At 34.2% G+C, this 24751-nt stretch overlaps 6 protein-coding genes across 10 annotated transcripts; 2 read left to right on the top strand and 4 right to left on the bottom strand.

Moving 5' to 3' along the window:
* Nucleotides 1–465: 465 nt before the first annotated feature.
* On the bottom strand, nt 466–1934 carry LOC18034589 (actin-depolymerizing factor 5). The gene is made up of 3 exons (XM_006422560.2): nt 1839–1934; nt 1479–1738; nt 466–805 (listed from the first exon to the last, which is right to left on the bottom strand). Exons 1-3 carry the CDS (start codon nt 1857–1859, stop codon nt 655–657), a joined length of 432 nt encoding a protein of 143 aa, XP_006422623.1. The 5' UTR covers nt 1860–1934; the 3' UTR covers nt 466–654.
* A 2341-nt stretch (nt 1935–4275) lies between these two features.
* On the bottom strand, nt 4276–8347 carry LOC18035426 (26S proteasome non-ATPase regulatory subunit 4 homolog). Of its 3 annotated transcripts, none has more exons than XM_024179378.1 (10): nt 8200–8347; nt 8001–8114; nt 7767–7872; nt 7052–7166; nt 6765–6974; nt 6100–6412; nt 5844–5967; nt 5025–5128; nt 4870–4938; nt 4276–4696 (listed from the first exon to the last, which is right to left on the bottom strand). In XM_024179378.1, exons 1-10 carry the CDS (start codon nt 8209–8211, stop codon nt 4658–4660), a joined length of 1206 nt encoding a protein of 401 aa, XP_024035146.1. In that variant the 5' UTR covers nt 8212–8347; the 3' UTR covers nt 4276–4657. The 3 variants fall into 3 exon arrangements, with proteins under 3 accessions (XP_024035146.1, XP_006422625.1, XP_006422624.1); XM_006422562.2 differs by having other exon boundaries at nt 4276–4708; XM_006422561.2 differs by having other exon boundaries at nt 4301–4708; nt 4810–4938.
* Nucleotides 8348–9134: 787 nt separating this feature from the next.
* Nucleotides 9135–12836, bottom strand: LOC18033617 (CTL-like protein DDB_G0288717). Its single transcript, XM_006422563.2, has 3 exons — nt 11579–12836; nt 9925–10270; nt 9135–9436 (listed from the first exon to the last, which is right to left on the bottom strand). The coding sequence occupies exons 1-3, from the start codon at nt 12634–12636 to the stop codon at nt 9176–9178; spliced, it is 1665 nt and encodes a 554-aa protein (XP_006422626.1). The 5' UTR covers nt 12637–12836; the 3' UTR covers nt 9135–9175.
* Nucleotides 12837–13682: 846 nt separating this feature from the next.
* Nucleotides 13683–14663, top strand: LOC112096123 (protein HIGH ARSENIC CONTENT 1, mitochondrial-like). The gene is made up of 6 exons (XM_024179038.1): nt 13683–13771; nt 13858–13938; nt 14030–14103; nt 14245–14315; nt 14404–14457; nt 14562–14663. The coding sequence occupies exons 1-6, from the start codon at nt 13683–13685 to the stop codon at nt 14661–14663; spliced, it is 471 nt and encodes a 156-aa protein (XP_024034806.1).
* A 629-nt stretch (nt 14664–15292) lies between these two features.
* On the top strand, nt 15293–16341 carry LOC18034279 (protein HIGH ARSENIC CONTENT 1, mitochondrial). The gene is made up of 6 exons (XM_024179040.1): nt 15293–15344; nt 15463–15540; nt 15632–15719; nt 15814–15972; nt 16084–16137; nt 16240–16341. The coding sequence occupies exons 1-6, from the start codon at nt 15328–15330 to the stop codon at nt 16339–16341; spliced, it is 498 nt and encodes a 165-aa protein (XP_024034808.1). The 5' UTR covers nt 15293–15327.
* Nucleotides 16342–17003: 662 nt separating this feature from the next.
* On the bottom strand, nt 17004–20100 carry LOC18033675 (peptidyl-prolyl cis-trans isomerase CYP21-1). Of its 3 annotated transcripts, none has more exons than XM_006422566.2 (7): nt 19745–20099; nt 19009–19087; nt 18731–18778; nt 18057–18080; nt 17762–17944; nt 17532–17607; nt 17004–17409 (listed from the first exon to the last, which is right to left on the bottom strand). In XM_006422566.2, the coding sequence occupies exons 1-7, from the start codon at nt 19841–19843 to the stop codon at nt 17247–17249; spliced, it is 672 nt and encodes a 223-aa protein (XP_006422629.1). In that variant the 5' UTR covers nt 19844–20099; the 3' UTR covers nt 17004–17246. The 3 variants fall into 3 exon arrangements, with proteins under 3 accessions (XP_006422629.1, XP_024035359.1, XP_024035358.1); XM_024179591.1 differs by lacking the exon at nt 19745–20099 and adding an exon at nt 19198–19337; XM_024179590.1 differs by lacking the exon at nt 18057–18080 and having other exon boundaries at nt 19745–20100.
* Between the last annotated feature and the right edge of the window lie 4651 nt (nt 20101–24751).

The raw sequence follows: 24751 nt of genomic DNA on the forward strand, positions 1-24751 counted from the left end.
TTGGTTCATGTCAATTTTTTGTCATAGAATTTCCGGTATTCATATTTAAATATATATAAAATTTAAGTTCTCTTAGAATGGGTAACATCGAGTTTGCTTCAGAATTTCTGAATAAATCTATTGGAGTGAACATAACAAGCTAAACTAACTAAATTAATTTCAGGTTGATTTTTTTTTTTAATTTGTTGTTCAATTTGATTCTGTATCTTTTTGCATAGGCGTATTCTCTCTTGACAAATTCATATCAACCCAATGTAAAGGATATAACTTAAGGCTTATTCGTGTAGATTCATTAATATTTTAAATGAATTCGCATCTAAACACATGTTAATTAACCTTTCTCTGGACATGTTACTTAGACTAATCATTACATTTATTGTGGTGCTATAAAACGATTTCGAGGCATCTAAATACATAGAAAAGTCTCAATAATTCATCTTCCTCAGAAGATGCTTTGTCCTCCAATTAGCAAACAAGGGGCATAATTATTATTATCACAAATTAGAAGATTAACTTAACTTACATCAGTGCCCTAGAAAAATGCAAAAGAAGGTAACAAGAAGGAGAAAAAGCACTTTTGATTGGAGTTATTAACCACAAAATGGAAGCAAAAAAAGCACTTTCTAGCAGCTTGTTCTGGTTAATTATAAATAATTACTTGGCCCTGTCCATAATCACATCAAATCCCATCTCAGTTGGGTCAGTTGCTTGGACTTCGTAGTGGATGCCATCAAGCACTCTTCTAAGCCCATCTTTTGAAGTTGCATAAAGCATTTTTGCTCTGATTCTCGACGCTGTCGGGGCCCTGTTCATTATAAAAATAAAATAAATTAAATTAAATTGACATGATTTCTTAGCCAACTGATTTGATGCGGAAACTAATTGACGGCTGCGATTTACTTTTTATAATGATTAAAAATTTGGTGGGGTCGATTGATGATTCTTCACTATGCTTCTGAATCTGAAATCACCAAACTTGATATTTTACCTATTTCAGGAATTGAGGATGCCCCAGTAGTTTGTAATCTCATCATTTGCGACCATTTTGGCCTTGTAGCATATGTGAAAGTATTTTCAGAAAAAAATAAAATAAAATGTATTTATATTTATTTTGTAAAACTTGACTGTAAACTTGAAACTGCTTTATACAAAATCACTCTAAAAAAAGCGTTTGTGCAAAAGTGCTTTTCGGCAAAAGCAAATTCCGCAAAAGGGATGGCAATAAATCCTAGAAAAAGCATTCAATCTTAAAAAAGGAAAAAGAAAAAGAAGAAGAAAAAAAGGATTGCTACTGCTTCCTTATGCTTTAAGAAACGTTTTGAACTTATCTGAAATTGTTTTTGACAGCAGCGAAAGCACTTAAAATGATACCCTTTATAACAAGTAGCAAAAAATGTACGTAAAATAACAACTATTCTAAGATCAAAGAGCATCTAATATGATATGTGGTACCAAGAGAACAAAAAATGCGAACGAACCATGCAATGAAGAAGATCTTGCTCTTCCGGCAATTATCAACGGTGACAAAGTCGAAATCAAACACGGCGTATCGGCAATCATCGTCCGGCAAGGACGCCGCGAGGTCTTCGTATCCTTCGCCGGCGCCGCCGACCTTATCGACGGTGACCAGTTTGGATTTCTCATCAATCTTGAACACTATGTACCTGTGCACTTTCTTCCATTTCATCTCCATGAATGAGTTCTTGCACTCATCGGCCACCCACATTCCCGTTGTTGCCTGAAACAAAAAACAACCCGAAAACAGAATCATGAATTTGATCCCAAACTTGAATGGCAAGGTTAGAAGCATTAAAAGGAAACTTAAATCACAAAACTACCATCTTGAAAGCCATAGCCATTGTTGCTGAAATCTTTTTGTTTCTCAGTTGTTATTATAATTGAAGCTTGGTTTGCAAATGATAGCGTGGCATTTGGTCTCATATAAAGATGTGGAGTGTTTAAAGGCCACTGAAGTTTATTAATATTACAAGATTGGCCCTACTAGATCTATGTTGTGCATTACTATTATTATATTATCATTAGGAACAATTAACTTTTTTTTTAAGGCAAAAAATACAGTATTCTTGTTTATTTGAGTCAAATCTATAATTAAGATAATTACAAAGGGGAAAGAAATGAGTTGGCATTATAAATGTGCATGTAAATTTTGAATACCTACTTGGTTACATCACTTTACTGCATTAAATTTATTGCTATAATAAGTAATCTTTGTTATAGTATTTGATGCTTTATATGTCTCTATCCAACAACATTCCAACTTTGTAATTACAGTAGCACATACATTACATAAACTTTTATCGGTTATGACTACACACATATTCAATACTCAATTACTCACATCCTATTTAAGTAATTAAGCAGGAGTTGTTAACTTTCTTTGGTTACACTCTTGCTAATGTTAATTACTCTCTATACACAAGTAGCAATCTTATCCCAATTACCCATCCTTTTCCAAATCATTTCCTCATCGATTTTACGATTTTGTCAAATGATGCATGTATTTATTCTACTCATTACAAAATTTATAATATAAACTCGTACATTTGAAGGGTCAGTTGACTTTGTTGTAATGAAGAAATAATTAGTTATAAAAAAAAAGGTACTGAGTGTTAATGGTTAGGGATTAAAAAAGTGATTTATCAACTAATGTGCAGTTACCTACGAGTTCACTATTAATAAACTTATTTTAACACAAAGGTAAAATTTAGAATAGCATGTCCAGGAACATTCCCTATGCAGAAAATACGATGGTCCCATCTCGGATCACACACTTACATCCCCATCTCTCTATTTTTCTGTTCCTTGAAAGAGTCTTTGCTTGAAAGCAAAGTAAAAGAAGAAGATAAGCACTTGTATGAGACATCAAAACAGAAGATGGGTTAAAGGCCAAAGAATAATATACATAAAATGTATACAGTTAAAAGCTTTTCTTGGTATAGATGAGTCAATGCATCTACACCAATCGCATTTACTTGTACAGGTTCTGTGGCCGACTTGGTTAATATCAATTCTTTGTATATAATTTTCAAGACTCCATATCCCCATGCTTGAGTTTTCCCACAAGTTTGTCTAAGCATATCTGATAACAATCCCATAAAATATAATTCCACGTGGATTTAGCTAATGTTGGAGATAAGTGTGTGCGAGAAAGTACAAGCACTAAAATCTAGCCAAATTTGGAAGCACGAGAAGAAATATACGTGTAAAGCGTGACATGTCCCTCAAGTGGGTGGGTCTCCTTAGCTGAAAACACGACCCATCTCTATGAGGCCGACGTGGAGTTTTTAGAATTCAAGCCTCTAATTCTCACCGGGTGTTTGTGATTGTGGCCAAGGAATGTGAATAGAATAGATTTGTTTTGGTGGGTTTTGCCAGTTAGTTCTCAACTTCTTGTTAATGGAAGTTACGTATTCGGTGGTGCAGCTTAATCATCTTAAAGCAAAATGCGAAAATCATATCTGGGGTTGTTTGATTTGTAGCCTATCATGAGAAACACAATGGTCCAACATTAGTAGCTAGCCTTCTTGGGATTTGTTCACGTTGCTACCCGTGCCTGAATCAAATCATCGACCTATTATGGAAAATGCAGAGGTGAAAGAAATTTAGCCTAGCCTACCCTATTACTTAATAGAGGGCAGATATACAATACAACGCATAAGAGCCAAAACTTAGGGGGCCAAGAAAGAACGGGGGAAAATTTTGAGAATTAAACTGGAAAAGGTGATACCATCCAATAGTGGATTGCACTCTCTCTTTGACAAGACCGCAGAACCGGCTTGTGACTAGCACATTTCGCCATACAAACTCTTAATTATTACACATAATTGAGCTCGTTGATCGATTACCGCATTAGCCCTTTTTTTTGTTTTGTTTGCTTCACTCGTCTCTCATGTGTCAAGCCTGAATTCTTCAGCTTCAGCCAGAAACTAACTTATGACAGAGAGAGAGAGCAATGAAAATATGAAATTACTGGTGACAACTGCCCATGATTTTGAGCTAAAAAAATTTGGATTAATTTCAGCTTCCCATCCTCATAAATTAACTATATTTAAATCACTCCCTTATTTTTAAAAACTTTAAATTATCCTTATAACAAAAAAAAAAAGAGGTGAATTGGCAAACTATTTTTGCCTTCTTAAAAAGAGGGAATCAACTGAGATGATGATGATGATTATGATGATGATGATGATAATAATAATTTTAAAATAACCAATTCACAAAATGATAAATCAAGATTACCAAAATTTTTGTAGCTGCTGGCATTCAGCCGACCCAGTGCTAATGAAATCAATTATCAAATAATCACCTCAGAAACGTAAAGTGAGTCGTGGAGTTTAGGTCATTAAACCCATCTGTTACTATTTTCTTTAAAAGCGAAGATAAGGCATAACGCCGATATAGTGATGGAATTCAAACCTTCGAGACCTGCAAATGTACTTTAGAACAGAAAGCAACAATATTTTTCATCAAGGTTCAACTGGAACCTCCCGAGGTTCCTTTTACATCTCTTCTTGTTTTGACCACTCAAGAGAAACATGAGAGTTTCCTGGATACAAAGCAACTAAGTAGCAGGAAGAGCTGGATTCTGAAGTTAAAGCCTTGGCTTGAAGATTCAGCAGTATCACTAATGCCAACTTCACTTATCATCCTTTGGGGGTTCATCTTCTTTCTTCTTCTGTTCAGATGACTAAAATTTAAATATGAAAGAAAGGAATAAGTACCCAGACGCAACATGAATTATGGATAACTGGTAATTTGGTAAAAAGCGCTAAAACAGAAAATACACACATGTACACGCTAAATCAACTCGTCCTTGTAAGTTTAAGTATAGAGGTTTCAAGGACACACCTCAGGTTGACCTTGAAGAGATGCAATCAGATCTTTCACCGATGGATCATTTGGGTCAACTCCTGGAAGCTGCAAAACCAATAACACGTCAGGACATATTCATATGCCACAGTTTGCTGCATGAAGTTCATCAACATAGATGAAAGTACACTTACTGATGTAAGGATGGATGACACAAATGACTGATCCCCTAGCACCTTGCTCATATCTGATTGGTTTGATGGATCTTTTGTATCATCCTGCATGGACATTTGGAGAGCTGCGAGCAATAAAATAAAGGGATGGATCAATACATATAATTAATATAAATATAGAATTTTGGAAGCTTTTGAGAAATCAGACAGTCATGCACAAGTTTGACAATAATCTCAAGCATGACAGGCCAGTTCGCAAGGTCTGCAGAATACTTTGAAGTCAATCTCATGATGACTAGGGTGATACATATAATGAGAGCTTAAGATAGGAGTTCCAACAGCAAGACAAGAAAGCCACTACCAAAGCCGTGCAATTACAAAATAAAGGTTGTATGTGTATGGGTAAGCTTTTGTTCAAGGAACATGATTCATCCAATCCCATTATTTGGCGATTTAAGAGTTATGCATATTAGTTAAGAGTTCAGAAATCCAAAGCAAACCAAGCACAAAACATTACCATACAGACATACAAGTTGCCCCACACTAACTGCTTGTAAACTAAAATTATCCAAAACCTTGAATTCCTCATCTTAAAATTTCCAAGACAGACAGGAGTACAAATAAACCAAATACCCGCAAAGATTGAGAGAACCTAATTTAGGGATGTTTTTTAGATCCACAAGGGCTGGACTTCAAAATAGGTGATTGAAGTTTGAACCCACATACAAGTGTCAAGTGTCAAGTGTCAAGTTGAATGCATAGGCGATGACAACAACAAAGCAACACAAATAATTACACAGCCACTAGTAAATCAAAAAGCCCCAATAGAAGTAGACATACCCAAGGCCAACTCCTTATCCTCATCAGTCGCTTTTGACGTATCAGCATCAGCCATGGAAGTATCAGATACAGAAGTACCCATGGACATTGCAAAAGCCCTCTCTAGCAAAGATTTCTCTTCATCCTGTCACAACAGTGTTCAGAACAGATCTCAAATGAAAGGGTTGTTCATGCTATATAATTTTTTTTTTAAATGTTAACGCCTGGAATTAAGAATAAATAACACACAAAATACAAGTGCAAAAGTGACACTAACCATTGGATCAGCAGTTTTCTCAGTTGTTTCTGCTGCTGTATTGTTAGTATTGTCAGTCATCGTTGCATCCTGTGAGTTGGATGATGGCTCCTCCTCTTTCCCTTGTCTGGAAGCTTCATCAGCAGCCCTTTTGGCAGCAGCTTCTTGCCTTGCTCTCTCCTCTTCCATGGAAACCCTAAGGGCAAGAGCCAGTTCAGGGTCAATGTTGGGGTCCACACCAAAATCGAAGTCAGAAACTCCACCAGCTGCAGCTGCCGCCGCTGCTGCAGCAAAGCCACTTCCTCCTTCACCATCAGCAGTGAATACAGGTGAGCTGCCAGAGGAATGGAAAAGCATGTAAGTTGATATATACACTAATAAAGTAGAGGAGTTTGATAGGATCCACCTTATTTTTCAAACAACGATACGTTACATCACTTTTGTCATAGCTCAATATGGTAATAATCCATCTTTTGAGCTTTCTATTATTAAAAGCAAAATTTTTCCAGACCACTGATTTTATAAATATTGTTATTTCCCCACTTAAATTTTGTACTAGCTCATTTGTTATTTAGTAATTAATTCAGACTTTAACTTTCTAGTTATTTGAAATAATACTAGTCAATTTCTACATTTTGCCCTATAAATGGAACTGAGGCCGCAAGGAAAATGGGAAAATGTCATACCTTATAAGTACATCAGAAAGAGCATTTGGACCAGTAGGAACATGAACTAGATGACTACTATCATTGTTATTAACTGCAGCAAGAAGTGCTTCCAATTTCTCTGGCTTCCCATCATCATCTTCACCAAAATTAACAATATCAATAGCCACACTGTTCTTCTTCAATTTCTTCCCAATCATCTCCATTACCTTCCTATCATACTTAACAGGACTGCAAACACGGGGCAAAAAAGAAAGTCAAATGTCAATAAGCATGAACAAGCAAGTAAAAGAGCCAGCAAAGCATACCTTCCAGCAAAAACTATAATCCTTTGACGCTGGTTTTTGTTCTGCCGATGCTTAAGAGCCAACTGAGCAACCTGGATTCCTGCCGCTATGTTCATCTCACCCCCAATATCAAGTTCTGCACCATAAAGAAGAAATGAGGAGAAAATTTTTAATATCAAACACCTAAGAAAAGATGAGAGAATGGTCATAATACTCAATCCATTAAACGGAAAGTGCATGCAAATTGAAGTTGCTTATATCTACTAATGGCGGCAATGCTTCAGAAAAAAGTGAAAAACTGCTAGACCTAGAATTAAATTTCACATTCCTTCTTTGATAAGCACAGAAGGAAACATCAAGCACTTGCCTTAAAAGCTAAACCCCCAGTTCATATAGGTTATAGTTTATACCCATAAATTGTTTTGAGACAGAATGCATATAACTCTAAATTTTCAATCAACAAACCCAACAAATTGTGACGAAAATCCTAACCACATAGTTCAAGGTCAAATATTTGTTTGTCACTTTGTTTAGCATTCAAAACCCTTGTAGACATTAGACCCAAAGACAAACTCCTGCTAAACCCTAAATTTTTCTGATTTCTAATTTCTACCATTACCGAACATACATAAACAGCACAACACAACCTAGTTGTAAGAACCCAATTATGAGCTCACATAAAATAAACTCATCAAAAACTCGATCACAATGAATGAATACAAATAAAAAAACATACCATGCATGCAAGCTAAAATTTTCCCAAGATCAGTTGTAGGAGTAGTCAAAACACGAACCCCTTTGCCACCCATCGTCAATATCCCCACGGTATTCTCCGGGTTCGACTATTAAAAATGGAACCACAAAAAATAATAATATTAATAATAAATAAATATCCCATCGTCAATATCCCCAATTTTTCTTAACAAAAGGAAAAATCCACAAGAGATAGTAACATAATAATGAATTTTACTTGTGTTTTGGCTCCACAAATAAGACTAACGGCGTCCGCTTGAGCTCGTAATCGTGACGGAGAGTAATCGCCGTTTCGCATCCATTCCGAATTGTCAATGCATATCATAGTCGCCTGATTTTATTTCAAATTTGAAAACAATTGGATCAAATTTTAGAAAAATTAATTGAATAAAAAGTTAATTAAAGACGAAACCCACCTCGAGAACCATGGCTTTGATTGAATTTTTTAGTACGAGAAGACGAGAGTATGCAGAAGAGCTTTGAATCGATTTTTTATGTTCAGTTTGGGTTTTGTGAGCTGCTTTGCTTGCGGCAGGGGCTTTGTTGAGTTTGGGGATTTAAATAGAGGTCCTTTATTTTTAGTTTATTTGTATTTTTCTCCCAAGAAGCCTAAAAGCATTTTTATTATTATTTTTTTCAATTAAGCCGAAATCCGAAAGAAGAGATAAATGAAAACACACATCCTAACAGAGAAATTAATGATAAATAGTGAATATAAAATAAGTTATGACGTTATTTTAAATTTTATGCCTAAATAATATGATAAAGGATACTCAAAATTAACATATTTCTGTAGAGAGATTATTTAGATAGCAATCATTCCCATGAATTTGCACCAATAATTTTCGACCAATTTGATTTAAATAGTCATCGTAGTTCAAGTTTTGAAAAAGAGAATTACAATTATTATCTTTATTTAAATTTGTTTTATTATTATACATGTTTTATTCACTTTTTTTTTTTACTTTTCAATTGAATTATTTTCATTTGGTTTCAAAATCATACACTTGAACGTTTTATCCAATTAAATTATAAATCATTTGCAACTTAAACGAATTCAATAATCAATATACACTTCAATCACAAGCGAGGTTGGGTAACCATGCAAACATAAACCTATCTGAACTCTGAAGCAAACAACCAGTGTAAATATGCACGGCATAAACCTGCTTCAAAAACTCTGCATTCTCCGGACACTAGAAGTAGCCTGAAAATTTTAGCTCTTTATTGAAAAAAGCCTGGGAAGAAAAGTTAACAACAGAAGGTATGCACAATTTGCCAACTGCCCCGCGGTTCTAACTTATTGTACACAGAACAACAGATTAATAACAACAAATAGTCAGATTAATAACAACAAATAGTTCCGAGGTCAAGGAAATTCAAGATGGATATTTATACACCGAGAGCTGCGGGAGCATACGTCCGTCTGTGGTTCCTGCTGATAGGTAAGTGAACATAAACCTCGTGCACCTCTGGTTTGTAGACCTCCCCTCTGTCTCTGTCAATGGCATAACAGACATAAACAGTTTCTATTACATTGTCCAACACATGGACAAAGTAACCCAGCACAAAGATCAGCAGCACAAATGCTAGGGCAGCCACCAGGTATGAGTAGATCCCGAGATCTCTCACTCCCTTTAAGATAGCACAGACCTGCTCATGCATATTCAAAGTCAGGATAAAATGGGAAAACAAACACAATGTTTAACGCAAAATGCAGCAAGAACTAGCTTATGGCATTATGGCAAAATGCATCAGGGCAAGAGGTACCTAATCTCAAGAGGCTGATATCAAAGCATGCATAATTCCAATATAACATGCTAGACAGAATTAGCCAGCCTGACAACATTCTCACAAGCTAGACCAAAATCATCAGCAATGCATATAGAGTATGACTAAAAATCACCACCACAAATGAAATCTTGTGAAGTATTGAACCTATACAGATATCTCATGAAATTATGGTGTAACAATTGTCCTAGCTATCCAAAATTAAGATGAGCATTGTCATACAATTGGAAAAGAAGAGCCACATACTTCAGCCCTCCTGCAAGGATTCCTATCACCTAGGGATGAAAATCTATTTTTGACAACAGATTATATAAGAATTGAAATAACAGAGAAATGAATAATCTGCTCACCGCAATTGTGTATACAGCTGAAATGACGAAGATTATTCCAGCTAACAATCTAGTAGAGACAGTCTCCACAAAGACAGCAGAGAGAAGATTACGCTTTAGAAGCTCATATGTCATCCTTGCAGACGAGCAGTACGCTTCACCAGTTATTGCCGCAAAGTTGATAGTGAACTTGTTAAGAAAATCTACAGCTGACAGTAATGCATTAACACAACACCGCAGGATAAGGTTCACAAATCCAGGAACATCTTCTTGTCTTGCACTATCAACAGCAGCACGAACTATACGCACCATACATATAAGTAGTCCAGACAGGCAAATACTGCCAGAGGAGGGACCAAAGGCGTTCCTGCAAGTTTTCACAACAATAAGATGAGAGGGATTCAACATGTATATGTGATAACCATCAAAGTTGCAGCAATTAAGATGCTTCTAAACAAAATGATGACATGGAACAACTGAGGGAGCGGCAAAATCCATAAAAAAAAAATAATAATAATAAGAGAACAAAAAAATAATAAAGAACTACAACTAAATATCATCATTGATTCAAGTAATATTTTGCATGACCAATATAGGAAACCCTTAAATTTACTATTTAACCAAAGAGCTAGCAGGATGTAACCAAGTTCAAATATGTGTAAAAAGTAAAAGAGAGAGGTAATAACAAATCTTACTCTTTGAATGCTACCCCATCCAAATGTATAGCAGCTGAAAATTGAAATCTAAGTCTATTCTTCTATTGCAAATCTAAGTTTATTTACTGGTACAGAATAAGCATAAAGCTGACTCACAATCCCTCTGTACCTAATTTCTTCAATTTAGTTTAGGGTTAGACTATTTTAACTTCAATTCTTTACTTAAAATTTTGACACAAATTTTGAGCCATTGATTTCAAGCAATTCAATGGTAGATATTGAAAATCAAAGTAGAATTTAAAGATTGTTATTCATCCACCATCGGATTGGTTGAGCCCAATGGTTCAAAATTTGTGCCATAAAATTTAAATTAAAATAGCCCGATCCTCAGTTTATTGTTATCCAATGCCACATACTGCCTGTCTCTATGTAGTATTTAAACTTCATTATCTTCAGGCATGCATTTAATTTCTTTATTGTCAAATGTCATAGAACATATAAAATGATACAGGAAATGATTCAAATGTATTTATTATTGCATCCAGAATGCATGTGAAACAAAATTTAAATCTGATTCATGCAACCAAAAAAACGAATTATTATAACATCTATCCAAACATTAAATCTGCAACACCATGCCATAGAGTTAATTGCCTAGATTATTCAATACATCTATTTATTTGATCATTAACTCTAAGAGCAGTTGCTACAAATTTAAGAGAATGACAATAAGCTAGTACAATGAATCAGGAAATTATTCAAATCTATTCATTATTGCATCCAGAATGCATGTGAAAAACAATTTGAATCTTATTCATGCAATCTAAAAATGAATTATTATAACATCTATCCAAACATTAAATCTGCAACACCATGCCATAGAGTTAATTGCCCACATCTATTTATTTGACCATTAACTTTAAGAGCAATTGCTGCAAATTTAAAAGAATGACAATAAGCTACATTTAAACCAGATAAACTCAACCAAGTTGAATAGTGATAAAAAAATCAGGAATTACCTCAAAGAACTTCTTATACTCCGCTTAGGTTTTGTATCCTCCTTCGAAAAATACCACTGTGCAATAGTCCCACTAATAACATAAGCCTTTGCTTCCACCATTGAAGTCAAAGACCACAACATGGTTAGAATTGCCAGTGCAAAGTACGCAGGCACCCAACTATCTTGTTTCCAAACACATTTATACTCTCCATTCGATTCTTTTGGCACAATCTTCCCATTCAATCTTGCAAACACCAAGAACACAACAATCGGCGCATAATAAACCACTAATCCTAGTGTCAACAAGGGAAGTGCAACAAACAAGCCCAAATTTTTTGACAAAGCATCAGAAGCAATCCCAATTATTTGAACAGTCAACTCGATTCGATGCCAATTAGCAACAAATATCCACACAAGAACTCCAATTATCAGGAACACAAACACCAGCACCAAAATTCGATACACTAAAGGTAATGAATCACTACAGGATGAACTAACGGTACATGCAACAAACCAATAAACATTAATAAAAGTTGGCACAATAACAAAGAACGGAAGTGCCACATATACAAGTTGCTTAGTGTAATGTTTGAGCAACAAAAGCAGTAAAAAACAAATGGGCACGCTTAAAATCAAAGTTATTACAAGAACCCAGATCAAATCCTTTAAAAAATTAGATTTTGACGACGAAAAACTAAAACCCACAAACACCCAATAGTCAAAATTGTCAAAAAGTGAGTCTTTAACACAGGAACCTGAAGAGGGATTGTAAATAAAAGAAGAGGCGTTGTTATAGTTCTGATTTTTATTACATATTGAGAATATACCGAGCCCAAAAGTTGAGATAACGAAGAGAATAAAGAGGATGATAAAGGGGATGTCTTTGAAGGGTCTGGGGCCGTAATTGTAGGTGATCTGAAGGAATTGGGTCGGGTCGGGTTCCGGCGGACTGGCGGCGGAGGGGGTGGTGGGTTCGGGGATTGGTGAAGTGGGTTTGATGAGGAGAGGTTGTGATGGAGAAGATGATGACTCGTAGAAACACACGAGCTTGTTGGGGTCTTCTTCGCTGCTGCCCATTTGAGGGAGAAGCTAATAAGCTAGAAGCTGGAAGCTGGAAGCCGAAAGCAGAAGCAGAAGCTAGAAAGTGGAAGTGATTTTCTCTTCGTGGATTTTGATGAGGAGAAGATACGTCTGTGTTCTTCGTCTTGAGTTGGAACCTGGAAGTGGTGAGTGGCAGGTGTCCGTCTAATTTTCGTCCATTTTATTTTTGACAAACATTCTTTTGTCATTTCACACAAGGCCATTGATATTTGGGGTAATTATTTATTAAATTTGAAATCTTTGTAATTAACAAAATTATAATTTAATTGTTTTCTCTTTTCACTTACATTTGTAATTAGAAATTTATAGCAGCTTTAGATATCCTTCTAAATAGCTAGACGAGATTCAACTTCTGCTAAACATATGCGGAAGACACAAATTCGAAAAATGATTTAACATCTAGCTACAAGATGGTTCTCAAATTTAATTGGTTTTAATTTAAGAGATTAATATTAAAAAACCATTAAGTGAAAAGCATTCATAAGATCCGAGTTTAGGTTATATGCTTTTACTTCGGAATGTTTAGAGATAAGGCCAAACCTTAGTGTAAAACAAAAAATTAGAATATGATAATGTGAAAAATGCTAGCTCACCTTATCAAATGCCTCACAGAGTAAGTGTTGTTTTAAAGTAAGAGTGGATGAAGTCAACAAAAGGCTAATGGACAAAGAATAGATGGCCAATTATTCAGATCAATCGCACCATCAATTAGCCATAATAAAGAATAAATATTAAAAACACGAACCATCTTTCAAGTGGGGAGTGGGAAGCATGTAACATTGCAGAAGCTAATGCATAAATAAGTGAGATGCATGTGGTACATCTTTTGTCCATAAAGAATTCCTATGGCCATGTTCACTTGCATAATAAAATGAACAGCTTTTAGCATTCAATCAGTTTACAAATGGGTAAAGGTTAGATGGAAAATATATGGAAAAAAAATGGTAGAAGATTACATGCAATATCACTGATACAGAAGTGTACGAGCCTACGGCATTCAGAAAAACTGAAAGCACTTAAAAATGATGTCTTGTAGGAATATTTTTGCATTAACAAAGCTGAGGAAGAACAGTTTTATTCCCATTAGAACAATCATAGATGTCGGAAAGAGGTGAGATTTTGTTGCGCTTTTGTTGTATGACTCATACACCAGCAGCTTTCTGTATTTTAATTTTAATTCATTTTTCGTGTTTTTAGGCCTGCAGGAGATGTTGCTAGTGTTGGTGTAGATACTGCAAAAGATCTCCTCAGCTCCGGTCACCGCTTTTTAGATGTGAGGTTGGATCCTGGAAATCATTTTCAATTTCATCAGCCTTCTATTGTTTTACAACCTTGTACTTCATGACTGAAGCATTGACTTTGTTTCCAGAACAACTGAGGAGTTCAACGAGAGCCATGTTCACGGTGCCTTGAATGTTCCATACTTATTCATCACACAAGAAGGTGATTTGGAATTCATAATCTTGCCGAACTTTCAAAATCCCGAGGCTACAAATACTGTGCTAGATGCTAGCTACATTGTTTCTCCAGGCAATGTTTCCAGGAAACAATTTGTGTTTTCTGATTTTCTGGCAATATTTCCAGGAAGAGTGAAAAATCCTGAGTTTCTCACCCAGGTGGCATCAGTTTGCTCTAAGGAGGATCATATAATTGTGGTACGATTGTACTTTTGTTTATTGATAAAATACATCTAGACTCTGTGTCTAATCTTCAAATGTTTATGTTTGATTTTAATGCTGCAAGGGTTGCAAAAGCGGAATCAGATCGCTTTGTGCTTGTGTTGATCTTCTAAATGCAGTAAGATTATTCTCAATATTTGTTGATGCAAAGTTCTATTCAAATCTTTCCGATTCTGTGGATGACAAAAACTGAAATGGAAAGATTTCATGTCATGGAAGCAGGGCTATGAGCATGTGACTAGCATGGAAGGCGGCTACTCTGCGTGGCTTGACAAGAACTTGCCGAAGATAAATAAACCAGCTGCAGAGCTCAAAACTTGTTGAAAATTCTGCCCTTGAGATGAGCATTTTTACTATTGTATACCCTAAGCCAAGGTTGTAATAAAGTGAGCTTGTCACCTCTTCTGATGCAATATTAGGTAGCTGGCTTATTATCAAATGCTCTTTTTTTTTTTTTTTTGAGGGGGGGGGGGGGGGGGGCTGTTGGAAGATATAAGGAAGATAAATCATTTGATTATTCAAGAGTCAGAGCAGTTAAAGTCAACTTATGGCTAAGGTACAGAGAATTGACGGCCAATTATAAGCATCAATCACATTTTGTTGGACACAAGCAATCCTCAAAGACCATGTTCATTTGTGTAAAATAATAATTTTGGGTCTTAACAGAAATTTCCAAATAAGGAGATTTCTCTGGGTAGGTTAAAGTTTCAAATAACCATGGAATGTTATCACGAGCTAACTAAATAAGGGCCCTCTACCGATTTTAGCTTTTAGCGAAGTAAAATTCAAGATAATTTCTAAAAATTATTGGCACCTAAAAGTCAACACTCAGAAGTTTACAATTTGAGAGTTGAATAAGTTTTTTTACATCAAGAGTTACTGTCAACATTGTCTATATAAACAAAACCTGCGCTTGAAAATGATGTTTGTAGGAATATTTGCGTCGACAAAGCTGAGGAAGAATAGTTTGCGTCCTATTCTGTCAATCATGGATGCCATAAAGAAGTTAGATTTCCATCCCTTTATATCAAAACAGAAATTAGCTATCATTGTGTTGCCTTTCTTATATGATTCAACATAGCAGCCTTTGTGTCATTACTTCATTTCTTTGTCATGTTTGTAGGCCTGAAGATGTTGCTAGTGTTGATGTTCATGCTGCAAAAGATCTTCTCGGCTCCGGTCACCGCTATCTAGATGTGAGGTGGGATACTGGAAAATAATTTCATCCACTTTTACAGTCGCAATCATGATTTTGACGATTAAGGCATTAAGAGTAAATGATTTCTTTGCAGAACAACTGCGGAGTTCAAGAAGGGCCATGTTGACAAAGCCTTGAATGCTCCATACATGTCCATCATGCAAGGCGGTAATATTGATTTCTGAATTAAAAAACCCCGAGGCTGCAAAAGCTGCTATCATCTGACTGATGCCCGTAACACATTATTTTGTGCACGATTGTTTTGCCTGACAATGTTTCCTGGAAACAATTTGTTTTTCCCCTGTAAAAAGTAACTCCTTAACCCCTGTAAAAACACAATTTGTTTTGCCCTTTAAGTCCAGAAAGAGTGAAAAAAACCCTGAGTTTCTAACCCAGGTGGCCTCACTTTGCAAGAAAGAGGATCCTTCAATTGTGGTAAAATCTATTCGTCTGTTTATATATCAAGATGAAATCTAGTCTATCTTAAAATGTTTATGAAATCTAGTCTATCTTAAAATATATATGCCTGTTTTCAATGTTGCAAAGGTTTGCAACAGTGGAGGCAGAGCGCTCCGTGCTTGTGTTGATCTTCGAAATGCCGTAAGATTATTCTCAATCTTGGTAAGTTCAATTCAGTTCCTTGCAATATTGTGAACGACAAAAACTGAGTTATAACGACTTCATGGTAACAGGCTTTATGAGCATGTGACTAAGTTGGAAGGAGGCTATTCTGCCTGGGTTGACGAAGGAGTTCCTGGAGATAAACCCTTAGAAGAGCTCAAAATTTCCTGCAAATTCCGTTGAATATTTGTTTACTTTTTCCTTATGCAAATGCCGCTGAAGTGGGTATATACGTTCTTTGGGTTTCTATAAAGCTTTATTATATGCTTGTGCAATGTTTTTTTTTTTTTCTTTTGGGTTGTTTTGCTAACTTGGTTTGGATTGTTTTGCTGGACTTTCATGGATTCAGGCCAAGTTGTAATATGAACAAAGTGAGTTTGTGAAAGAAAAAATCTCAAATTCTTTCTTTTCCGCCATCATCTCACCCCGAACGTATGAACAGAAGCATAACAAAACTTTGGATAATTGGACTTAAAACCTCCCTTCCTTTGATGTAACGGAAGAAAGGTCCCAAAACAAAGATATCAAATAAAAAAGAGATCCGAGTCAATAAATAAATAAATAAATAAGAGATAATTTCCTTTTCATTACATAATGATGAACATGTAATTTGTTTTTATTGGATGGTCTTATTAAAATCATCCCATTTAAAAATCTCTCTCCATGTAAATATTATGCCACTTCATGCAACTTTTTTTAACTTTTTCATCAATGCACCGGAAAGCAAGATAATGACTATAATACAGCATCGCTGTCGCATTCTCTGTTAAAAATCTCTCATGCAACTTCACACATCCCAAATTTTGTAACAGAGAATAATACAGTGGTTGTACTGTATGATGTGATTGAGATTTGTGATTTTCAGCTACAATTGATAAGTGTATTTGATGGTCAGATACAATATAATCATGGTTACAACAATATTTCCAGGAAAAGCCTATAACTATTGGATCTATATCAAGACTAAAGAAATTTCATGAACTGATGAACATGATACAAAGGGCACCAAAAGTGAATCAATTATCTGAAAGCAATTAGCAAACTCGAAACGAAAAAACTTCTTCTCGTTGTAAATACATCGAGGATCCTCACCTTTCCTCATCCCACTTGTTCTTGGGTATCTCTCCTGAGTCAGCAATAGTGACTTTCTTTCTTGGTTTTCCACTGTAAGTTCCAGCTCCACCTTCAATAGCATACACAGTGTCCATGCCTTGAATAACCTTCCCGAAGACGACATGCTCCCCATCCAACCTGGAAAGCGATTCAATGAAAACATACATCAATTCCAACACTCATTAAAAGGAAAATCTGCCCAGCACTCCAATTAAAGTAAGGTAAACTAATCCAACATACGCCCTTACAAAATAACTTACCAACTGGCCTTGACAGTGGTGATGAAGAATTGAGAGCCATTGGAATCAGGTCCTGAATTCACCATGGAAACAACACCTAGAAAGGAAAATCGGGATTTATTCCAGATAAAGCAAGCTTGAAGCAGAAAGTGTGATATCTAAAATTAAAATGATTCTAGAGATTCCAACAAGAAAAAAGTGCCCATGGTTCACAAACAATGCAAATCACACAATTAGACACATTAGATCACCTGCATGTGAGTGTTTAATCTTAAAGTTCTCATCAGGAAAAGTGCCACCATATATAGAGTCACTTCCCTTGCCATCACCACGGACTATATCTCCACCTTGAATCACAAACCCAGATACAATACGATGGAATGGTTTTCCCTTATAGTGCAGAGGTTTCCCACTTGCCCCAGTGCCTTTTTCTCCTATAATCGGAAAGTAACAAATATACTAAACACATTGACCATAAGAGTAGCCGATATTTGAATTATCTGGAACTTAAATGTTGAAAACATGAAATTTAAGAACCCAAAGTACCTGTGCATAAAGCCCTGAAATTTTCTGCAAAAAATTAAAAGGTCAACCTTAGGAATTGACAGAGCATGCACATAAGCAAAGAGACTTTATACCCTTGTCAGTAAATAAACATCAAATATACATGTAACTTAAATATTCAATTTTTGCATATTCATGATTCCAACATGAATCATACACAGAGCAGTCATATAGAGCACCACAATAATGGGATGCGATGATTTTGCATGGTAGTACATATCTACTTGGTAAAAGGCCAAATAGCCAACACATATCCTTACAGCATGAATCATACACAGTAGCAGGGATTTCTAAATAAGGCCTCGACCTTCAGTGGTTTTGAATGAACAGGCTTTCTCAAGACTCACACACTGCACTTGACAATTAAATACTTTTACTGCACACTGCACTGAACTATCAGATACATTTTAGAAAGCAAGTACATCATGTCAGTTTGCAAGCTTATATATTTGAAAGCTTCAATTTCATCAAAATATGAGCTAAAATATTAAGATAATTAACTTGAGAATCTGAAAAACAACCAAATTCTTTGAATTTCAAATAGAGGGTGGCTTTCTCTTAACCAAGAGCAAATTGCACACAAGGCAATTATTTAGTAAATTTAAGCTTCCAACATCATGATATCTAAGTATTCAAACAGAAGATTGACTACATACCAACAGTTTTTGGTACAACTTGGCCATACAATCCAATAACAATTCTACCTGCAAAAATTCAGGCACAAAACTGGAAATTAGTAACGAAGGAGGACAACAGGGACACATTTGAATAATAAAAAACAGTCATATAACAGAGTCTGTGTAAAACCTGAACTAACATCGTAGTGACAAAAAATCAACATGCCATACTTTGCTAATTGCTGTTTTTTTTAATAAGATAAAATAACTTGGCAACCTAACCACAGTCATTCAAAAGTGAAGATGTTAAACCGTACCTAAACGTTGCTCTTCTATATCAACATCCAAGTATACTCTATGTGTAATTTCAAACACATCTTCCTCCTTCTCTTCTTCCTAGAGCATCATCGTAGAGCAACAGATCAGTGCTTGATAGATATAACAAAAAGAATAAATAGTTGAGAATGACAATATTAATACCAAAAAAAAAAAAACAAAAACTCAACCAATATGCAGTATATTAAATAATCATCCATCTTCTAGAATGATTATGATTGTATTTCCAGATCAACCTCATTCTCTGGAGCATCAACACCAGTCAAAGCACTTTGCAAGATAAAAAGATCGCAAGAACTTAAAAGCTCTTTCCAACTGAAACAAGCAAACAATGTGAGAAAACCCCTGATCTCACACGTAGCTAATATTAATCCCAAATAACTAGCAAACGGATGAAATTTCATCAAGTAATAGGCAGTGCAGAGTTGTTTGCCAATAAGCAATTATAATTAGAAGATCAAGCAATAGGCTTAATTGCCCAAAGCAAGGAAAAAAGTACACTTTCTAACATGATCCCTAAGCTCAAACACTAATTTGACTCAAAAGAAACCCCGCATTGACATTTCCAATACAAGAGCCAAAATTTCCTAGAAACCCAGCAACCCCATTTCCTAAATTCAAAACCCCATATCAAATTTCACATCAAAAATACAAAACTTAGATCCGCACACTAACTCATTCACGCATTTCATCAAATGGGTGAAAGAAAAATCAAACCTTTCTGCGACTACTGAAAGCGGCAATGAGAAAGACAAAGATGAGAACAAAAAGTAGAAGATATCGCGTCCGAACGAAGCCCGAGATCTCTCTACGCATCGTTTCGAGGCGTCTCTTTTGCTTTCTCTCAATAAAATCAGCAAAAATCTAAGTTCTCTTGATCCTCCATAGTATCGATTTGCACAAAAAACACAGACAGCACAGAGAGTGTCAGTGGGGTTCTTTAATGGTTGTTGCAGAGTATTATTGTGCCTCCTGCAGGGACGTGAATACTGGAGAGTTTGTGAGGTGAATTATGTAATAAAAATTATTGATTAATCAAAGCAATTTTTAGAGGCTTAAAAATGCTATGATTTTGCCTGAAATTATTGATTATGTCATTAGAGACAGATTTAAGGGTAATTATCATAGCTATCCATATTGTTTGCAAAAATAACAAACAGATTCATAGGTTTGCAACCTTCTCAAATTCATCCCTACAGGCGGCGCGCCATGTCATGCCATTCATGTTTATAACTACAAGAAATGAATAATTACATTAAATAAAGGGAAATTTACAACCATTTACCTGTTTGTTTTATTTTTTAAAAAAATATACAAATGCTTTTTTTTTTCAGCGCGCCACCTGAAGTTTATTTTTTGTTGCATTCGTCTACTTCCGTCTAATTTCCGTTAGCAAATTTAACAGAATGACCTTTTTATCCTTCAAAATTATAATTTAACCCAAAATAAATAGAAATTAGAGATAAATTGGATGGATTTAATTTTTTTCAAAGGTGGATGCTAGAAATTGGAGGAAAATAATGTTTGTTGCTTGCTAAATTTAGAAAATTTCTATTTATTTTTTCTCTTTTCTAGCATCCACCTGTGAAAAAAATTAAATCCATCCAATTTATCTCCAATTTCTATTTATTTTGGGTTAAATTATAATTTTGAGGGATAAAAATATCATTTCGTTAACATTCCGTTAAATCCACTAACGGAAATTAGACGGAAGTGGACGAATGTAACAAAAAGCAAACTTCAAGTAGCGCGCTGAAAAAAAAAATATTTATATATTTTTTTAAAAGCCAAAACAAACAGGTGGACCATTGTAAATTTTCCTTAAATAAATAAAGAAACAATGTGAGCGTAATATTGCCATTAACACATGACATTGGACATCCCTGTTTGAGAGCAATTTGAGAATCTGTGAGAATTAAAGACAATTCCTTTAATACCTGCAAATTTTACATCGTTTTTACTTCTTCTTTTATGAACTGGTAATGAGCCCCCAGATTCTATTCATAAGAGTTTGCTAGAAGATCATGGAGTCTCTCTAAATACTAATTCTCATGACTCTTATATTCTTTTATGTAGCTTCTCTTTTTTCCCTTAAATAAAATTTCGTATACTGCTTTTCCTTAAACATTATACTATGATCTTCTAATGCTATAATTAAAAATCTATTTAGGACTTGGGCCTTCTAACTCTATTTATGACGGGCATTCAAATCGGTTTGACTCGGATTAAATAGAATTCGACATTAACTTCAGTTTCGATTCAGTTTGGGTTGAAGTTTTAAATCCAAACACGGATTGGGTTAACTGAAAAATTAAAACACATATCCATATAATCTAATACATAAAGCCCCAACTCCCAAACACACATTTCTCAGCTGCCTCCTCGCCACTTTTCTTCCGTCACTGCCAAATATCTTCTTCTTTTCTTCTTCTTTTTTTTTTTTCCCTACTGCTGCTAAACTTGTTTTTCTTCTTCTTTTATTCTACCACAACCAGATATTTCTTCTTCTTCCTCTTATTCTTTTCTGATCTCCCATTAATTAATTGTGAGTAATTTCTTTTTTAATTGTTATTTCATTGTTTAATTTTTTTGTTAATTGTTAATTTTTTTTGTTAGTTGTTAAACATAAAATTGTATATGTTAATTATTTTGTTTTTGAATGAGATTATGAGAATTGAACGGAAATAAAATTAGGACTTCTAATCTAAATTGAGCCCAAATTTATTACCCAAACCGAATTAAATTCAATTTAGTTCAGGTTTATAGTTCAAATCTAATTGTGTTTAATTCTCGAAACCGAAACTTGAACAACCTGAATCAAAATCCAATTTACCCGCGTCTAACTCTATTAACATACGACTCAATGTAGTTTGATAAGTATCAGGGCCTTACTAAGTTACATTATATGTTACTTGCGTTAATTCAAAATCAAATTTTTTATATAATTGAGTTGTTGTCTGTCAAAAGACTAATGCTCATGGGAAGCTACTTTTGGGTCAACTAGAAGTTACATTAAGTGCCAAATTTCAGCATAAATTGTATTCACTGAGGCTAGATCTTACATTTTAATAAGTATTGCATATTAATGTTAAAAAGTAATGATACAATTATATATATATATCTGATATAACATCAAAAGGGAAGGCAAAAACCCAGTCAATCTCGAGTATGGCAATGGTCGGTTCCGTCCGCAGCATGTATTTTGAACACTTTACACTCGAGCCAATCTTTTTTATTTGGAATTTAAAAAAATATAGATTTTATGTTTTATAAATTTATATATGTATATTTCTAATTTATTTTATGATTTTATGATTTTTGAATTACTAAAATTGGGCTCCTAAAAATGAACTTTAAATATTTATAATTTCAAATATATATAATAGGTGGACCAAATAAATATAATTATTTAATATTTTTCATAAAGTCTGGATTCCTAGTTGAACCTCAAGCTTATCAAGTGAAGCCTGGGTTTGGTCTGGTCTCATTCTCGATCATCACCCAGGTCCGGGCTAATAGATATTTTTGACATCACTAAATCACATGAGTTCTTGAATGAAGATATTATTTGACTCACATGATTTATTTTTATTTAATTTTTTATTCAACCAATCATATAATGTGACATCAATTTGTACAAGAATTTTTAAATGTTATATTACTTTAATACTAAATAGAAATATAGTATTCTATGATAGAAATAGGATATAGTCATTCTTGACTTGAAAATACTTTAGTAGAAAAGAATATTCATCTTAATATTTTCTTATAAATAAAGGTGACTTATTTAACATTTTAAATTCTTTGTATCCATTAACTACGGCGTATAATAATACAACTACGGAAATATGTTAATTTTGATTAGGGCAGTCCTTTTGTTCTTTGCCATTTTTTCAACATAAGCTTTGTTGTTTGTTGTGTTTGCTACTGCTATCTCTAGAGCAATTCTTGCCAGAGTTTCCAGGTCTGATATTGATGGAATTCGGGGATTGCGATCCAGAGCTGAGACACAGTCTATATAATTTTGGATTTGTCTGCGAACACAATCAACTAATTTTGATGCTGATGATTTCAGAATTGTGACATTTGTTGAGGAAAGGTAATGAAGAATTAAGAAGAAAGAAATGGCTCCCGCTAGTTGCTTCATGACAGCATTACTGAAGGAATCCATTGCTAGTAATTAAAAGTTAGCGTTTTTCTTTCTGTGAAGTTTATACGATTGGATGATCATTACGAGGATGATTTACAGCTAATGTTTTGCTATTTTTGGGTGTCTTGAAAGATGAAAAGGGAATCCAATGTCATCCAATATCATGACTCCGTACGATTTACAACTAGGTCATTAACACTTCATAAACGTATCATTGAATTTAAACTTCAATTTATAAGTTCTTAAGAGAAAAAAAATCCACAAGAAGATTTTTTTTAATGAGATTTTATTTTTTATTTAAAAAGTTACGTCAGCATTGAAGGTTTCAAAAAACTCTTCAAATAAAATGATATTTCTCCCTTTTTCAATATTAAAGAGTAAACACTTCCTCTTCAATTATTGTTATATTATTTTTGTATATCATCGTTATGAAAAACAGAGAAGTGCTATTATTATTATTTTTGTAGAAAAAGTTTTGATTAAAATAATATAAGTTTGTTTTTATATGAAGAGAGTTATTTTTCTATTTGCCAATTGCTATATAGGTAAGCAAATAAGCATTAACAGTCAAATTAAAAGAGTTTTGTTAATGATATTCTAATATTTTTCAACACTCACTTTTTAGTTAAAATAATTATCAAATTATTGTGTCAAAAGAAATTATAAATTATAACTTATTATTTTAAAGGTGAGGCTATTTGAACCTGCCAAATTATTTTCTGGACCCGCTTTTACATTAATTTTTATATTACTAAATTATCCATAAGGTAATTACAATTAAAGACAAACTAATGTTTATAAATAAAATTTTTTACTCTTTAAACCCAGTTAATCTGTATTCATTACATGTAAAATCTTTTTTTGCCACCCATTAACATCAATCATAACTTTTACACTACGTTACTCTTGTAAAATTATCAATCAAATGTCATGTTACGCAATTTTTGTTTTAGCAAATTCAGAAAATGAAAACTTGTTCTTATTTTTTTGAAAGCAATTATGGAGTCAGAGCACAGATTTGAATTTAAAAAATCGAAGAGTATCAACAATCACATATGAACACAAATTCATAATCTTTCAATAAACAGGTAATTATAATGTATTTTGATTTAATTCCACTCTTGTCTGTCAACCAAAATACCCAAGCAATGAAGCACTTTAAAGTTTGTATTTTTTTTAAATACTGATTACACATTAGATTATTGTATTACATAGTAATTTACAACTGCTATAACAGTAGATCATTATATTAATATTTACAATCAGATATATAATTAGAACTTACATTATTACATTAAATTTTATGAAGTACATATCTAGATAAATAACACTCACAAATGAGAAATGTCTCTACTCCACTCACATTTCGCAATGGAGAAATACTTGCAAATAACTCCACACAATCATGCATAATACTTAATTGAGGGAGTTTGATGACTCGAAACTCTACCCTCACAATCATACTTAACTGTGAGAGTAGAGATTCACCGCTAAGCCAAAGACCCATTGATACTTTGAAGTCTGCATTGAGTAACATAAATTTTTTTTTTTTCATGTTACAATAGACATAATTT

This window comes from Citrus clementina, unplaced genomic scaffold (genome assembly GCF_000493195.1).
Source record: "Citrus clementina cultivar Clemenules unplaced genomic scaffold, Citrus_clementina_v1.0 scaffold_8, whole genome shotgun sequence".
NCBI classification, from domain to species: domain Eukaryota; kingdom Viridiplantae; phylum Streptophyta; class Magnoliopsida; order Sapindales; family Rutaceae; genus Citrus; species Citrus x clementina.

What these genes read in the sequence shown, in the direction of transcription:
- LOC112096123 (XM_024179038.1), top strand. Translation starts at nt 13,683, where the DNA reads ATGATGTCTTGTAGGAATATTTTTGCATTAACAAAGCTGAGGAAGAAC. An exon ending in ATCATAGATGTCGGAAAGAG is followed by an intron (nt 13,772 to 13,857) that starts GTGAGATTTTGT and finishes TCGTGTTTTTAG; the next exon opens with GCCTGCAGGAGATGTTGCTA. An exon ending in CACCGCTTTTTAGATGTGAG is followed by an intron (nt 13,939 to 14,029) that starts GTTGGATCCTGG and finishes CTTTGTTTCCAG; the next exon opens with AACAACTGAGGAGTTCAACG.
- LOC18034589 (XM_006422560.2), bottom strand. Translation starts at nt 1,859, where the DNA reads ATGGCTATGGCTTTCAAGATG. An exon ending in TGGCTATGGCTTTCAAGATG is followed by an intron (nt 1,739 to 1,838) that starts GTAGTTTTGTGA and finishes TTTTTGTTTCAG; the next exon opens with GCAACAACGGGAATGTGGGT. An exon ending in AAGATCTTCTTCATTGCATG is followed by an intron (nt 806 to 1,478) that starts GTTCGTTCGCAT and finishes TATAATGAACAG; the next exon opens with GGCCCCGACAGCGTCGAGAA.
- LOC18033675 (XM_006422566.2), bottom strand. Translation starts at nt 19,843, where the DNA reads ATGCGTAGAGAGATCTCGGGCTTCGTTCGGACGCGATATCTTCTACTT. An exon ending in GATTAAACACTCACATGCAG is followed by an intron (nt 17,608 to 17,761) that starts GTGATCTAATGT and finishes TTTCCTTTCTAG; the next exon opens with GTGTTGTTTCCATGGTGAAT. An exon ending in ACCACTGTCAAGGCCAGTTG is followed by an intron (nt 17,410 to 17,531) that starts GTAAGTTATTTT and finishes ATCGCTTTCCAG; the next exon opens with GTTGGATGGGGAGCATGTCG.
- LOC18034279 (XM_024179040.1), top strand. An exon ending in AAGGCGGTAATATTGATTTC is followed by an intron (nt 15,720 to 15,813) that starts TGAATTAAAAAA and finishes GCCTGACAATGT; the next exon opens with TTCCTGGAAACAATTTGTTT. An exon ending in AAGAGGATCCTTCAATTGTG is followed by an intron (nt 15,973 to 16,083) that starts GTAAAATCTATT and finishes AATGTTGCAAAG; the next exon opens with GTTTGCAACAGTGGAGGCAG.
- LOC18035426 (XM_006422562.2), bottom strand. An exon ending in TTTGTGGAGCCAAAACACAA is followed by an intron (nt 7,873 to 8,000) that starts GTAAAATTCATT and finishes CATTTTTAATAG; the next exon opens with TCGAACCCGGAGAATACCGT. An exon ending in AGAAAACTGCTGATCCAATG is followed by an intron (nt 5,968 to 6,099) that starts GTTAGTGTCACT and finishes CTGTTGTGACAG; the next exon opens with GATGAAGAGAAATCTTTGCT.
- LOC18033617 (XM_006422563.2), bottom strand. Translation starts at nt 12,636, where the DNA reads ATGGGCAGCAGCGAAGAAGACCCCAACAAGCTCGTGTGTTTCTACGAG. An exon ending in AGTATAAGAAGTTCTTTGAG is followed by an intron (nt 10,271 to 11,578) that starts GTAATTCCTGAT and finishes GAAAACTTGCAG; the next exon opens with GAACGCCTTTGGTCCCTCCT. An exon ending in CAGCTGTATACACAATTGCG is followed by an intron (nt 9,437 to 9,924) that starts GTGAGCAGATTA and finishes ATGCATGAGCAG; the next exon opens with GTCTGTGCTATCTTAAAGGG.